Source organism: Microtus oregoni, unplaced genomic scaffold, assembly GCF_018167655.1.
Source record: "Microtus oregoni isolate MIOR12 unplaced genomic scaffold, Mior012 000040F_ref0000088, whole genome shotgun sequence".
In the NCBI taxonomy this organism is placed as follows: domain Eukaryota; kingdom Metazoa; phylum Chordata; class Mammalia; order Rodentia; family Cricetidae; genus Microtus; species Microtus oregoni.
In genome coordinates, this window is record NW_024543207.1 from 21923656 (window position 1) to 21937500 (window position 13845).

At 48.2% G+C, this 13845-nt stretch overlaps 1 protein-coding gene across 3 annotated transcripts in view; it reads left to right on the top strand.

Moving 5' to 3' along the window:
• The first annotated feature begins 8002 nt into the window (after positions 1 to 8002).
• The window catches only part of Slc6a3 (solute carrier family 6 member 3), a 33019-nt gene continuing 27176 nt past the window's right edge, over positions 8003 to 13845 (top strand). Inside the window, exons 1-3 of one of the 3 annotated variants that reach the window (XM_041632166.1) lie at positions 8003 to 8078; positions 9722 to 10050; positions 12288 to 12419. In XM_041632166.1, coding sequence (XP_041488100.1) covers positions 9765 to 10050; positions 12288 to 12419 — 418 coding nt within the window. In that variant the 5' untranslated portion in view covers positions 8003 to 8078; positions 9722 to 9764. Of the gene's footprint in view, positions 8079 to 9229; positions 9395 to 9721; positions 10051 to 12287; positions 12420 to 13845 lie in introns of those variants that run through there. The other 2 variants (XM_041632165.1, XM_041632167.1) reach the window with 2 other exon arrangements.

A 13845-nucleotide genomic window follows, 5' to 3' on the forward strand; every position in this document is an offset into this window, starting at 1 on the left:
ATAATTTGAAAGGAAAACAAGGGTTTCCAGGAAAAATGTGTGCGCTCCCAAGGCACAAGCCTGCCCAGGTGTTTGCTGAGTGCCCACTGGCTAGGGTCTGATAGCTGTCAGCCAGCTCCTAGGTGAATACCAGCTGGCTTCTCAATGGTAGTCCACTTCTCAACGAGAACCAAATTCTCAGTGACTAGCAGCCAAATTTTCCATGACTGGCAGATGATTTCTCAATGACAGCCAAACTCTCAGGGACAACCAATTTCTCAATGACCAGAGCCGCCTCAGTGACTGCCAACAAGTTCTCAGTACCTGCTGATTTCTTGGTGACTGATAGCTGTCAACTCCTTGATGGCCACCAACTACTCATTGGCCTCTGACTATGCTAGCTAGATAGCTGGTGGCATCCTCAAAATTAAAGAGAGAAAGAAAAAAAGCCAGCCTGGAATTCTGTGTTTAAAAATACCTTTCTATCGTCAAGCAAAATAAAGACATTTTTAGTAAGCAAAAGCTGAGTCGGTGAGCCAGTTCATCATTGCCAACAGTGTCAATCACAAAAATACAAGAAGCTGAGTTGAGCACAAAAGCTAGATATTATCTGAAGCCCAGCACTCGGGAGGCAGAGGCAGGCCGATCTCTGTGAGTTCGAGACCAGCCTGGTCTACAAGAGCTAGTTCCAGGACAGGCTCCAAAACCACAGAGAAACTCTGTCTCGAAAAAAAACAAAAAAAAAAACAAAAAAAAAAGTGTGTCACAGCCAGGAGAGGCCAAGTGCTAGGATTAAAGTTGGGTCAGGATGAGTATGTCTCTCATCTACATGAAGCTGCCCACGGACAGAACTGAACTGTGCAACCCACTCAGCAGCAAGCGATGCAAGCTGCGTGCCAAGAAATGGTGACAAGAGCCTCAGAATGGTGACCAGTGCCTGCCTGTCCAGTTCTGTGAGAGCTAGTTGGGTGCTGGCTCACTCCTAAGCTGCAAAAAGTTGCTTCAGGTCAGAAGGAAGTCCAGGTCATAAGGATCTTTTTTTTTTAAAATATTTTATTATTTATTATGTATACAATATTCTCTTTGTGTGTATGCCTGCAAGCCAGAAGACTCCATTACAGATGGTTGTGAGCCACCATGTGGTTGCCGGGAATTGAACTCAGGACCTTTGGAAGAGCAGGCAACGCTCTTAACCTCTGAGCCATCTCTCCAGCCCGGTCATAAGGATCTTAGGGGTGAATAAATCTATAGTGTCTGGTGTCAAATCAAATCGGCATGCAATCAGCAAGTCCTTCAGTCCCATGATGAATGAAAGGGTTTGGAAATCTGGGTTCAAACCAAGGAAGAAGAAAAGGTAGTTAGGAAGATAATAGCAAAAGTTTTCTTCACTGTTTAAATCTCTTTTGGAGGATGGTCACCTGTTGTCAAGTTGACAATGCATTCTCCAGTTCATAACGTGTACAGCAAAATGTTTGAAGCTGACAGCCCAAAAGCTAAAGGGAGTGCACTCTAGTCGAGTGTTCCTGCTGCAAGTTAGGGTAAAGCTATCGGTGAAAGACACAGTGAGATGGTGCCTACTACATGCAATGGAGCAACAGACAGACCAACATTTCAGTGTTGAATGAAACCACAGCTACCTGATCTGAGAAAAGACCGAGAACATATCAGAAAAACATAGAAAGCCAGGGGCAGCCTGTAGACAGAAGTCCAACCAAAGCAGTCTTCATGTCAAGCATTCAGGGTATGAATGCCTCGGTTAAAAAGCAGAAACTGCCACATTGCATAGGAAAACAACACCGAAAGCAATGTACTCACAAGAAACACATTGAGCGTAGGACAGCACGAGGTAGAAGGGACCAGACAGGTTAGGATGTGTTGGCCCAGGCAGCACTGTCATATCTGAAAGTCAGGGCTTCGGCTCTGAAGTGCAGGCTACTGAAAAGTTTGCATTACAGTAGGCAAGCAGAGTCCAGACGTAAACAAACAGCTGGACTGACTTCAGGGAAATTGCAGAGGCTATCAGGTAGAGGGAGGATCACACTTACAACAAGTGGTGCTCAAACAGTAAGAGATTGTGACGTGAAAGCCCATAACCTTGAATCCACTTCCTGCCGCATTGATTTAAAACGGACTATATTAAAAAAAAAAAAAAACGTACAGTATTGTGGGGAGGTGGTGGCAGTCTCTGAAGATTAATATACAAACCTTTATATAGTCTCTTGATCAGGTTTCTATTGCTGTGAAGGGACACCATGACCATAGCAGCTCTTACAAAGGAAAACTTCTAATTGGTTTAGAGGTATATACCTTTACTGTCATGGCAGGAAGCTTGGCAGCATGCAGGCAGACACGGTGGTGGAGAAGGAGCCTAGAGAGTTCTGCATCTTGACTGGCAGGCAGTGAGAAGAAAAAGAGGCACTGGGTCTGTCTTGAGCATTTGAAACCCCAAAACTAAGTCCCAGTGATACACGTCCTCCACCAAGGCCACACCTCCTCGTCCTAATCCCTGTCAAGTAGGTTTGCTCCCTATGAACCTATGGGAGCCGTTTTCATTCAACTGCTATACAGCGCCACCACCTGTCTCCTCTTTTCTTCCTTCCTTCCTTTGTTTTATTTCTTTATTTCTTTATTTGAGTTCATTATTTTTTGTGTTGAATGTTGGGAGCTGTGAACCCCCAGACCCCGAATTTCTTCTAAACAACTTGTTTTCTCCTGATTTGAGTGCCTACAGCTGCTCTGAGCACGAGACCCTCAGGAGTTCCTGATGGCAGGAGAGTGGTTTCTGGTGCGTTTGGCTGGAGCGTGGCTATCCCTATATAAGCTGCCCCAGGACACAATAAAGGGGGCATTCTTGGGGCATTCCTGTTTCCCACTGTGCGTGTGCTACAGTTGAACACAAAAAATACACTTTTTGTGTTTTGTCCTGGAGTGGCTGATATACCCAATGTCATTCCATTGGGGAAAACTGATTTTTTCTATCCCAGCAGTTATAAATGACAGCTTTGTTTTTGATCTTTACCCTAGTGGCTAGGTTTACATTCATTCATTTATTTTTTTAAAAAAGAACAAAATTAAATATAATAAAATAAAACAAAAACCATCATATTAAAGTTGGACAAACCAACAGAAGGGAAAGAGCCCAAGAGAGGGCATAAGAATCAGAGACTCACTCATTCATACACTCAAGAGTCCCATAAAAACACTAAACTAGAAGCTATAATATGTATGTGGAGGACCTGGTGCAGACCTGAGCATGCCCTATAGAAGCTGCTTCAGTCTCTGTGAGTTCATATGAGATGTGATCATGTTGACTTAGAGGGCCTTATTATCTTTTATGTCCTCCATCTCCTCTGGCTCTTACATTCTTTCTACCTCCTCTTCTTTGGGGTTCCCCGAGCTCTGAAGGGAGGGATTTGATGGCAGTATCCCATCTACGACTGAGTGTTGCGAAGTCTCTTAATGTCTGCATACTGTCTGGCTGTGGGTCTCTGTATTTGTTCCCATCTGCTGCAGGAGGAAGCTTCTCTAATGATAGTTGAACAAGGCACTGATCTATGAGTATAGACAAATACCTTTAGGAATCATTTTACATTTCTTTTTAGGCCAGTATTATTTGCTTTTGCCCTAGGTCCCTGGGCTATCAAGGCTTAGGGTCTTGATCACCTAAGCAGTATCAGGTATGGGTTCTATCCCGTGGTGTGAGCCTTACATCAGATCAATTATTGCTTGACCTCTTAGTTGGGGTTTCTATTACTGCAATGAAGCACCATGACCAAAAAGCGAGGTGGAGGATAGGGGTTATTTGACTTATACGTCCACATCACTGTTCATCATCAAAGAAGTTAGAACAGAAACTCAAACAGGACAGGAACCTGAGAGCAGGAGCTGAGGCAGAGGCCATAGAGGGGTGCTGCTTACTGACATGCTCCTCATGGCTTGCTCAGCCTGTCTTCTTATAGAACCCAGAACCACCAGAACAGGGATGCCACCACTCACAATGGGCTGGATCTTCCCTCATCAATCACCAACTAAGAAAATACCTTACAGTTGGATCTTATGGAGACATTTTCTCAGTGGAGGTTCCCAGCTTGTTTCAAGCTGACATAAGACTAGCCAGTACAACTGGCTACTCCCAATTTTGCAACATTTAGTTGCCCTAGCGTGTCTTGAGGTCATACACCATAGTAGATAAAGGATCTACGGCTGTCTTGTTGTTTACATTTCTCTTTTGATAGCATGCAGAATACCTTCTTGTAACAACGATGCTGGAACACAGGAGTGAAGGCTTCTGTGGGTGCCAGCTTGACACCTCCATGTTCAATGAGTTGTGTCTGTGTTGTCTTCAGCAATGGGGACTTTCTGACCATTTGCGGAGAGCAACCTATGAAGTGTTGGCAAAAGCCTGGGTTGTTTGGGGATTCTGTGGAATCCCTCTAGCCAACAACTCAGATGTGACCCAAACCTGCTACTAGAAACTTCATTTGGTGACAAGAGATGGCCAGGTGGATCTCTGTCTCCCATTATTTGTTGATTTCATTGAGCTCATCTTCACATATGCAAATGTTTTAGGTTTCTACTGTATTATGTTTCCATGCTACCCTTAATTCTAGCTGTCTTATTCCCTACCACTGCCCTCTCTCCCCTTTCCATCCCCACGTGATCGTCCCATTTCAGACATCCCCCAGCATCACCTGTTTTCATCCAATGCTCTTAGCCAGCATCCTCAGCAACAACTATAAGGAACTGAGCGCTGCGTTTAGCCCAAGTTCCAGCATGGAAAGTCTGGCTGTTCATCAGGCTCGGTCAACTCAGAGTCAACCACACTGCATCTACCTGTAAAAGCCCAGAAAGTGAGGTGGAGTGCATGCACCCTTAGCTCTCTGCCAATTGTGGTGAGGCTAACAGCCCAGCCTTCTTGGCCCTTTTCTCTGAGAACATGAAAAGTTCCATTGTCCTAGCTGCATGGTAAGTCAGCTGTGGCCAGAGTACTGAATATTGGATATTAACCCAATATTGGAGACATGTGACCACTCTCTATCACTGAGTTTCACACTACTTAACTGCTGTGTTTTGTCTGTATACCACGTCACCCCATGGTATTTTATTCCTCACACCATGGGTAGTCTAGAGGTCCCCTTGCCCCATGGTATTTATTTCCCTACACCCTGCTTAGTACAGACCATTCTATTGTATTCTTGGTGTTCAAACCTTCATTCTTCTTGGCTTTTGTTTCTGTTTTATGGGTTGGATGAACCTAAGTTCTGCTCTGTGTCTCTGTCCTTAAATGACCTCTTTAGTTATTCCCACTATTTCTTCCTTACGCAGTCATTTATTTTCTCGATGACTTCAACTGGGCCAATGATGGGCTCCTGCCCCTCTCTTGGCATCAGAATTACTACCGAGAAGTGTGCTGGTAAAATGCACTAAGGATTACCTCAGAGGCATTGGAGTGCTTTGGTGTCACATCAAGGAATGAAAATTCAGCACTTCCCCTTGGATTCGTTTGACTGATTAGAGAGCCCAAGTTTGGATCCTTTAATTCTCTACCTGTATCTTCTGTCTGTCCTGGACTCTGCTCTTTATTTACTGAACAGAACAGAAAGCACAGCAGGGGAAACGGAAGATTTGTTACAGAATTCAGATAGTTTTGCAAGGTATTTAGTAAGTGATTCTAATTGACCCTGAGATACTCAGTACTACAAAAATAACTTATCAAGTTATATCCACAGGTTCCTCCAGTGATTGTGATGGATATTTGCTATATACAGTCACTTCCAGGCTGTTGGCCACCTTCAGCAAATGATTACCACAACACGCTCATACGCACATCCATTACTCTGGATAGAGTCGTGGAAGAGTATATAACTTGAGAGCAAAGTTATGGATTAGCATAGCTTGTGAGAGTGCATCACACGGGAAACTGAGGCAAGTAAGGTCAGTTGTTACACTGTTCTCTTAACGGCAAGTTAAACTTCAGCATGCTAATTGCATAGTAGGCTAGCAAGTCACGTCTTCAGTGATCTCAAAGTGTATTATTAACTTGCTTGTGAGGTCCAGAAAAAAAAGCCAGTCTCTTTGAATGTAGGAGATACTTGCATAGAATTGGGTTGCTACAGAACAGAGGCAAAGAGACGACTCTTGGCATCAAAGACTAGAGGGGGCACCATCATCTCCTGAAGTCCCTGTTACCGTATGGTGTGTTGAGGACTGAAACCATTCCCCCACCCCCATCTACATGTAGAACTCATACCCTCTTATGTCAGACAGCATTCAGAATCAGGTCCTGGGAGGTGATCAGGTTTCAAAGGCTCCACTTCAGAAATGTTATTTGTGTCTTACAAAATGGCCACGGGGAGCTCTGTTCATCTCTGCCCTGGAGAGAACCTAGAGACCTATTTGTGACCTGGGAGCAGCCCTCCCAGACACCTGTGGCCCTGGGGATCTGAGACTACCGAGCATTTATAGAAATAAATGTTTGTTGTCTGATTCCAAGGCTGTGGTGTTTCCTTACAATAGCTCTGGCTGACCACACCAGCCAGAGCAGTCTACCCTCCCCATTCTAGTCTGCATGGAAGAGCATCTCTGGGGGAGGGGGTGTTCCTGCCTGGTGTCATCCCCATATTTGGGGGGCTGAAGGAAAGTGATGAGGCCACAGAGGCATGGGCACAGAGGAGTAAACAAGTAGGTGAGGAGCCAGGGCATTTGGAGGTCCCAAGGGTTAGAAGAGACACAGCTAGGAACTTGGTTCCGTGGGGCCTGCAGATGCGACACTCCTTCAAAAACCCCTATGTTCTGGGCAAAGCTCTCAGCTACTCTGGATGGAAACAGAAATGGGAAGGAAGAGAGAAGTGCAGGGAAGAGAAGGGTGTAAGAAAGAGTGAAGGGAAGGGAGGCAGAAAGGAAAACTGGACTTGGGTTCTGAGGAAGGGCTCACACTGCTGCTAACCCTAGGGAGTCCTGGACCTCCCTCGGTGTCCACACGCCATATATCTGGGCAGGAGAAATCCAGTTCCTAGTCCTTTGGGCCCCGGAGCAGGATATTGACCACACAAACTATATTATAGGTCGCTCCAGGTAAACTGGTTTCATAAGTAGGCTGACTGGAGGAACCCTCGTGGCTTGAATCAGATGGCTTAGATTCCTGTAAAAATAAGTTCAGGCGAGGCTCCCGGAACCAAGCTAGAGCACCGAGGTGGGGCTGGGAATAGTTACACACTACAAAAACCCTCTTATGGCCATGGTACCTGAGTAAGGTGGTAGAGGAGAATCAGGATGGATTGGAGGATATTGGTACTTTGGATCCTAAGGTCAGAGCTCATGGAATGAGGAAGAAGAATACCTGAGCAAACTGGCCAGGGCAGGGGTAGAATACGCTGTGATCTGACTAGGAACACAAATTGGCCACCAGCACAGGACCGTAAGGCGTGTTTCACTTGCTTTGCCCCCGAGGAGCTGGAGTTGGAGAATCTTGTCAGCAGGTTGCTCAGGACCACGGGAGCAGGGTGGGGTAATCAAACAGCATCGAAAGGAGAAGTGGGGAGACCTGGGTGAGCCTTGGGAACTCCGTGCAGGTCCCCACGCATTGGCCACTTCGCTCTCTTCCGGGGGAGGGGGGAATTTGCTCCTCTGCTCCTCGTGGCCTTGCTGGAGCTAGTTGCCTGGGAGCCCCTTGCAGCGCTGGCAGAGCAACCCCGAGGAGCGCAAGCAGGGGACGAGAGACCTGGACTGCTTCCTCCTGGAAGCCAACTGTCCGTCTGGTCCGCAACGCGTCCAGCCTAGATGCCTTGATCCCACGTGGCCAACGCTTTCTGGTCGCGCAAGATACCGGCCAAGGTCCTGGCCTGCCCAGGATCAGTGGCCTCTGGCACCCTGCAGCCATCCTAGTACCCAAGAGATGCAGGAGCTGTTTAGCCTGTCCTCCGCCCACCCAGGGCGGGACGGAGGCGGAGCCAGTGCCAGCGGGCGCCCCCGACGGCGGGCGGGGCTAGGCGGACCGACCCCGCGACTGGATAAGAGGTTGAGGCTGAGACCCGCTAGAGCTGTGAAGCTGGACTGGAGACTTACAGGACCTCAGAGCTGAAGGCCAGCGCAGGAGGCAGGTAAGGACCAGGGTTGCTCCTTGCGCATCCTTGGCAGTGGCATCCCCTGTCCCACTCTGAACCTGGACGGCTAGTCTATGGAGCGACAGGCAGGAACCCCACTCTGCCCCTGGATGGCTGTGCCATGGAATGAGGTGCAAAAACCAGAGCTATCCGGGTTCTGGGTCCAAGTCGCCAACAGCCAGGGCTTTGGAGCGCAGCTCCTTCCACATAAAACTAAGGGGTGTGTTCTCAGCGCCTGTCCTCAGAGTGTAGGGTTCCACAGAGTCCAAGCTCAAGACCTGCAAATGGAGGTTGCTCTTACTTCCCGGGGGGGGGGGGGGGGGGCATGGCTGTCTATGGCTGAGGCTGGGCATCGCGGACCCTCGGTGGTGGATTGACTCCACTTGGATGGCTGGGGTCTGAAAGAAGCACACCCCTTGGGGTTGTTTTCACCCCTTGCCAAAGCTCCATCTCCCCTCTCTCCCCACCCTCCCCCTTCTCAATTGTCTTTTCTGTAAGCAGGGGCTGAACTCGTGTTGTGGGAACCTTGGCTTATGAGCCACCTGTTTCCCGCTCCAGCTGGTGAAGAAAGATGTTTTTCCCAGGACTCATTTGCTGTCTGTGCCCAAACCTTGCCTCTGAACCATGAGTTGAGGAGTAGGGTGGGGCAGACAGGTCCTCTGTACCTATAACAGAGCTGGGAGCAGAGTCTGGGACCAGGTCCTTTGCTATGCTTCCTGCCTTCTCACAGCCTTCTCTGGCTCCTACCTGCTCCCTAGCAGCTGCAAACCCGTTAGCCCATTTCTAACACGTGTGAGGAATTTGCATTCAGGGTTGTCACCGGGGTAAAGAGGCCACAGAGAAGTGGTGCATAAAATAACTTCTGTCAGGAGTTTTTGTTTAGGGATGCAGAGGAAAGTCACCCCATTAGAGCAGCCACCCAGATGCCGGGCTTCCATCAGTGTGCTTGTCTGGGCTCAGTGGAAACAGGCTGTCACCGGGCATGAGTGCCATGGCCGTGGCTCTGCAGAAGCACAGAAGAGGCTTTCTCTAGGAGCACAGCTAGTGTAGCATTCTACTGTGGACTGATCCCTCCCCTGGTGACATTCTGGTAACTCCCGGTCAGCTCAAAGGCCTGGAAAGCCACGGTCACCGTCAGACATGGAGGTTTTGTATAGACTCTCCTTGGGGAAACCGATGACTACTTGTTTTAAACTTTCAGTTACTGTGGCTGATTTTGGTTATATTCATTTTGCTTTTTGTTTGTATTACTAAGTATAAAGAAAGCTACGCACCCTGACAAAGGCAGAAGTGAGTGGAATGCTATTGGCAAGGTGTGAAATTGCCCCCTGGGAATGTGGATAAGCAATGCATGCAGCACCTGGGATTGTTATTAGGAAGCAAATTAGAAGCCACACAAGCCTGCACTAATAGGAATGAGGGGTTTGGTGGGAAAGGGACCCATAGGGGTGGGTAGAGGTGTGTCTGGTCTCCACGGTCACTCTCTTCCATCTCTGTGAACATCCCCCAGCTGTCCTTCATCTTGGCTATGGCATCTCACATGCTTGGACAACCTCATGTCTCTGGGCTCCACCCAGGTACCCTGTAGGTATGGCTGCTGAACCTGTGTGTTGCTGTGTGTTTCTTTATATTGACTGAAGGCTAAGAAGAAAGAAGCAGAGTTCCTTGGGCTCCAATCTACCCATGAGTAAGAGCAAATGCTCCGTGGGACCAATGTCCTCTGTGGTGGCCCCGGCTAAAGAGTCCAATGCCATGGGCCCCAGAGACGTGGAACTCATCCTCGTCAAGGAGCAGAATGGAGTGCAGCTGACCAACTCCACCCTCATCAACCCACCACAGACACCAGTGGAGGCTCAGGAGCGGGAGACCTGGAGCAAGAAAATTGATTTCCTGCTGTCAGTCATCGGCTTCGCTGTGGACCTCGCCAATGTCTGGCGGTTTCCCTACCTGTGCTACAAAAATGGTGGAGGTGAGTGATGCCTGGATTCCGGTGCCTTATAAGGGTGGGGCCGTGGCAGGTAGTGTGGGAAGTGCAGTGGAGGCAATGGAAGCCATGGTATCGTGTGGGCTGTGGTCTCAAGAAATGCTCACAGTGAAAGCTGAAGGGATAACTAAGTCAGCAATGTGCTTTCTGTTCAAGCATGAAGACTTTGAGCTTGATCTCCAGAACCCAAATTAAAAAAAAGCAGGGCATGGTGTCACACATTTGTAATGCTACTTAGCACTAGGAGACAGGAGAACCCCAGAGATGGACAGCCAACTAGTGTCAGTCTAGTCTATGCAGAGAGCATCAGCTCAGTTACAGACACTGTCTCAAAAACCAAGGTGAGCCGCTCCTGAGGAACGATGCCCGAGGGTTGTGCCTGGTCTCCAAGGCTCATATGCTCCTGTACACATAGAAAATGCTGTCAGTGAGACAATCCTGTCCCTCCTGTAGGATGGTGAAACTGCTGCACCAGCTGCAGCTCTTTTCAGTCTTCCCAGGCTGGAGAGCTCAGAAAATCTGACAGCCAAGGCATGTGGAGCCCAGAGAGCAAAGAGGAGAAGGGAGTGGGTGGAGGCACCAGGTCCTGACTTCTATGTCTGCTAGGATTTTCACTTTGGAAAGAAAATCCTAAAAGACCAAAAGAAGAACGTTTTAAGACAACTTCAGCAGTGCTTATAGAGTTGAATTCATAAAATTTGAAGTTAAACTTAGAAGGGCAGAAGATGCCCCTGAACTGAAATATACCCTCCTCTCCTCTCCTCTCCTCTCCTCTCCTCTCCTCTCTCCTCTCCTCTCCTCTCCTCTCCTCTCCTCTCCTCCTCTCTCCTCCTCCTCCTCCTCCTCCTCCTCCTCCTCCTCCTTCTTCTTCTTCTCTCTCTCTCTCTCTCTCTCTCTCTCTCTCTCTTCTGTTCTCCCTTTCTTTCTTTAAATACAGTTATGGGGATTGAACCCAGAGACTTTTGCATGCTGGGAACACTCGACCACTGAGTCACATGCATAACCCTCTTGATTATTTTTTTTTTCAATTTGAGTTAGGATTTCACTGCTGCCTAGGCAATTCTTGAACTTACTCTGCATCAGTAGGTCTCGAACTTATGGTCTTCCTGCCTTTTGCCTCTGGAGAGCTGGGATTATGGGTCTATACTACCAAGCCGGGCTCACATAAGAAAGCCCACTTTCTTATCCCCGCTATAGAGTCATAGCTGTGCAGTGGAGCTAAAAGGAAGAACAAGGTTACCAGAGAAATTCAAGTTGAGCCTGGAGATCTCTATTTCCATGGCTGGGTTTCCCTGGCTGGCTACAGGATATGAAGAATTGCTTTAGGAAGGAAGGGCGGAAGGAAGGGCAGAAGGAAGGAAGGGCAGAAGGAAGGAAGGAAGGGCAGAAGGAAGGAAGGAAGGAAGGGCAGAAGGAAGGAAGGAAGGAAGGGCAGAAGGAAGGAAAGGAAGGAAAGGAAGGAAGGAAGGAAGGAAGGAAGGGAGGAAGGGTGGAAGGGCAGAAGGAAGGGTGGAAGGGCGGAAGGCCGGAAGGGCGGGCTCAGGCAAATCCATGAGCAAATTGCTTAATTATGTGCTCCTGAAGGTGAGAGAACCAGGCTCAGCAGCTCCAGTAAGTGACCCAGACTGACAAGGAGACTCCCATCTTCCTCATCAAGACTTTTGGGGGAAAGCTGTAGCCAAACTCTGCCTCACTCAAGCTCAGATTGAAGGGAGCAGAGGACTCCAGTGGGGTTCAGCCTTTGTGGATTAGAATGTACAGTTTAAGCAGATCAAGCCCTGCCCTCTGGCTCCCGGAAACTCAGCCCAAGTCTCCAGCGAAGCAGGCTCTAAATGCCGGGATTAGGTCACAGATTCCAGGACCACAACTCTCAAGGGACAAAGTGGGGTATGAAGAGGCAGACAGCGCTAGGAACAATGCTGAGAAGTGGCTCCAGGCCTTGACTGCCTTGCCTCTGGCTGAGTTCAGAATGTGGGGTGGGTGGACAATCAGAGGCATCGAAGGGAACACGTTCAACACTGACAGCAGCTGAGACAGGAAAGGAGGCATGGTTTACCACCCTTCCGACATATCCCCTCGGGTGGTAGCTGAACAGGAACCCCCACTAGACAGGATGCTGGGTGACAAGAACATACTTAAAAGCACAACATCAAGGCCCACATGCAGATAATGAAAGTAGCCCCTTCTGTGGCCCCAAACTGAGGTTGCTGTCCTGTGCACAGGTGCCTTCCTGGTACCCTACCTGCTCTTCATGGTTATTGCCGGGATGCCCCTCTTCTACATGGAGCTGGCCCTTGGGCAGTTCAACAGAGAAGGAGCTGCTGGCGTCTGGAAGATCTGCCCTATCCTGAAAGGTAATGTGGAGGAACTTGGCCCCCACGAGGCGTGGCCATGTCTCTGGGGGCTGCAGAACAAGGTGATGATGTTGTGTACAGGTTCTGCTCTCTTAAACTCTGGACATCGGCACATGCTCTTCTAATGTGGATCCTACCTTAAAGACCGTAATGACCAGGAATCTTCTAAAGCATTCTCTTGCTCCCAGGACAGGCTGCTCTACAGCTAAGTGGTGGTAAACTTGTCAGGGTAGTGAAATGGTAAGGTTTGAAAAACCTATTTATCTGTCATCTTTCATCTACTTACCTATCTGTGGTCATTCAGCAAGCACCTTTGTCGTCTATCATCTATCTGCCTATTTATTGATCCATCATCTATCTGATCACCCATCACCTGCCATCTATATGCATCACTCACTTACCTATCTACTATCTATATACATGTCTATCTGTTCACCTACCAATCATCTATTCATCTATCAATCTACCTACCAGTCATGCACTTCTTAACCATGTATCTATCAATCATCTATATAGCACAGTGAGGTCAAAGAGTGTTTATACAAGATGTCAACACTATGAGGCAGATGTACTTTATACTGAACCAGGCAGCCTGCCCCATGGTTGACACTCCCCAAATGTCACCTTCCTTGATCCCAGGAGATCCCAGGTAGAGAACACTGTGCCTTCTGCATGGGAGATACTGACAGTGAGAAGGCTAACGGCTTCTCCATGTGTTAAAAGCAAACCCTGGGTTCTTCACAGACCTGTTTATCACCAGCCAGCTTTGGACCACCCTTGTCTAACTCAATAATATCATCCCAAGGAGATGGAGTTCTAGGAGACTTCAAGAGGTTGTTTTTTTTTTGTTTTTTGTTTTTTTTTTTTTTGACTTCAAGAGTTTTGGGGAAAAGACCCAGTGAGGTTCCCCTCCAATAGTTGTCACTTGCCATGAAAATGACTCTTGAAAAAGTAGCATTGGGTTTTCTCAGAAGTATTTGAGCAGTGACTGCATGAGAGGAATCAGAGCCCCAGTCCCCGGTGCAGTATCTGTAGGCTGGTGTTTGACACCCAAGACCAGAAACCATTGCTCTGAGTAGAAGCAATAACGGGCCTCCCACAGCTGTTCAAGCCACACCCTTCATGGACTTGCTGCTCTTGTACAGCGGGAATGTGAAGGGCAGAGGCTGCTGGGCAGAGTCGGTAGGCTGCTGGGTTTTGGATTTACATCTTTTAAGTGTTGGGTAGCATTTTCCCTAGGCTAGAATGATTCCTTGTAAACTCTGTAAAGAGGGACCTCGCCAAAACCTACGTCCATGCACAACTTTAGAACCAGACAGACCCTCTGGGGACACACACTGGCACTGGATGCTCCCCATTTTGATCAAAATGTAGGAGTCAGCATTTAGAAGAATTGCATGGGACTGTCTGACACTGTCATTGGATC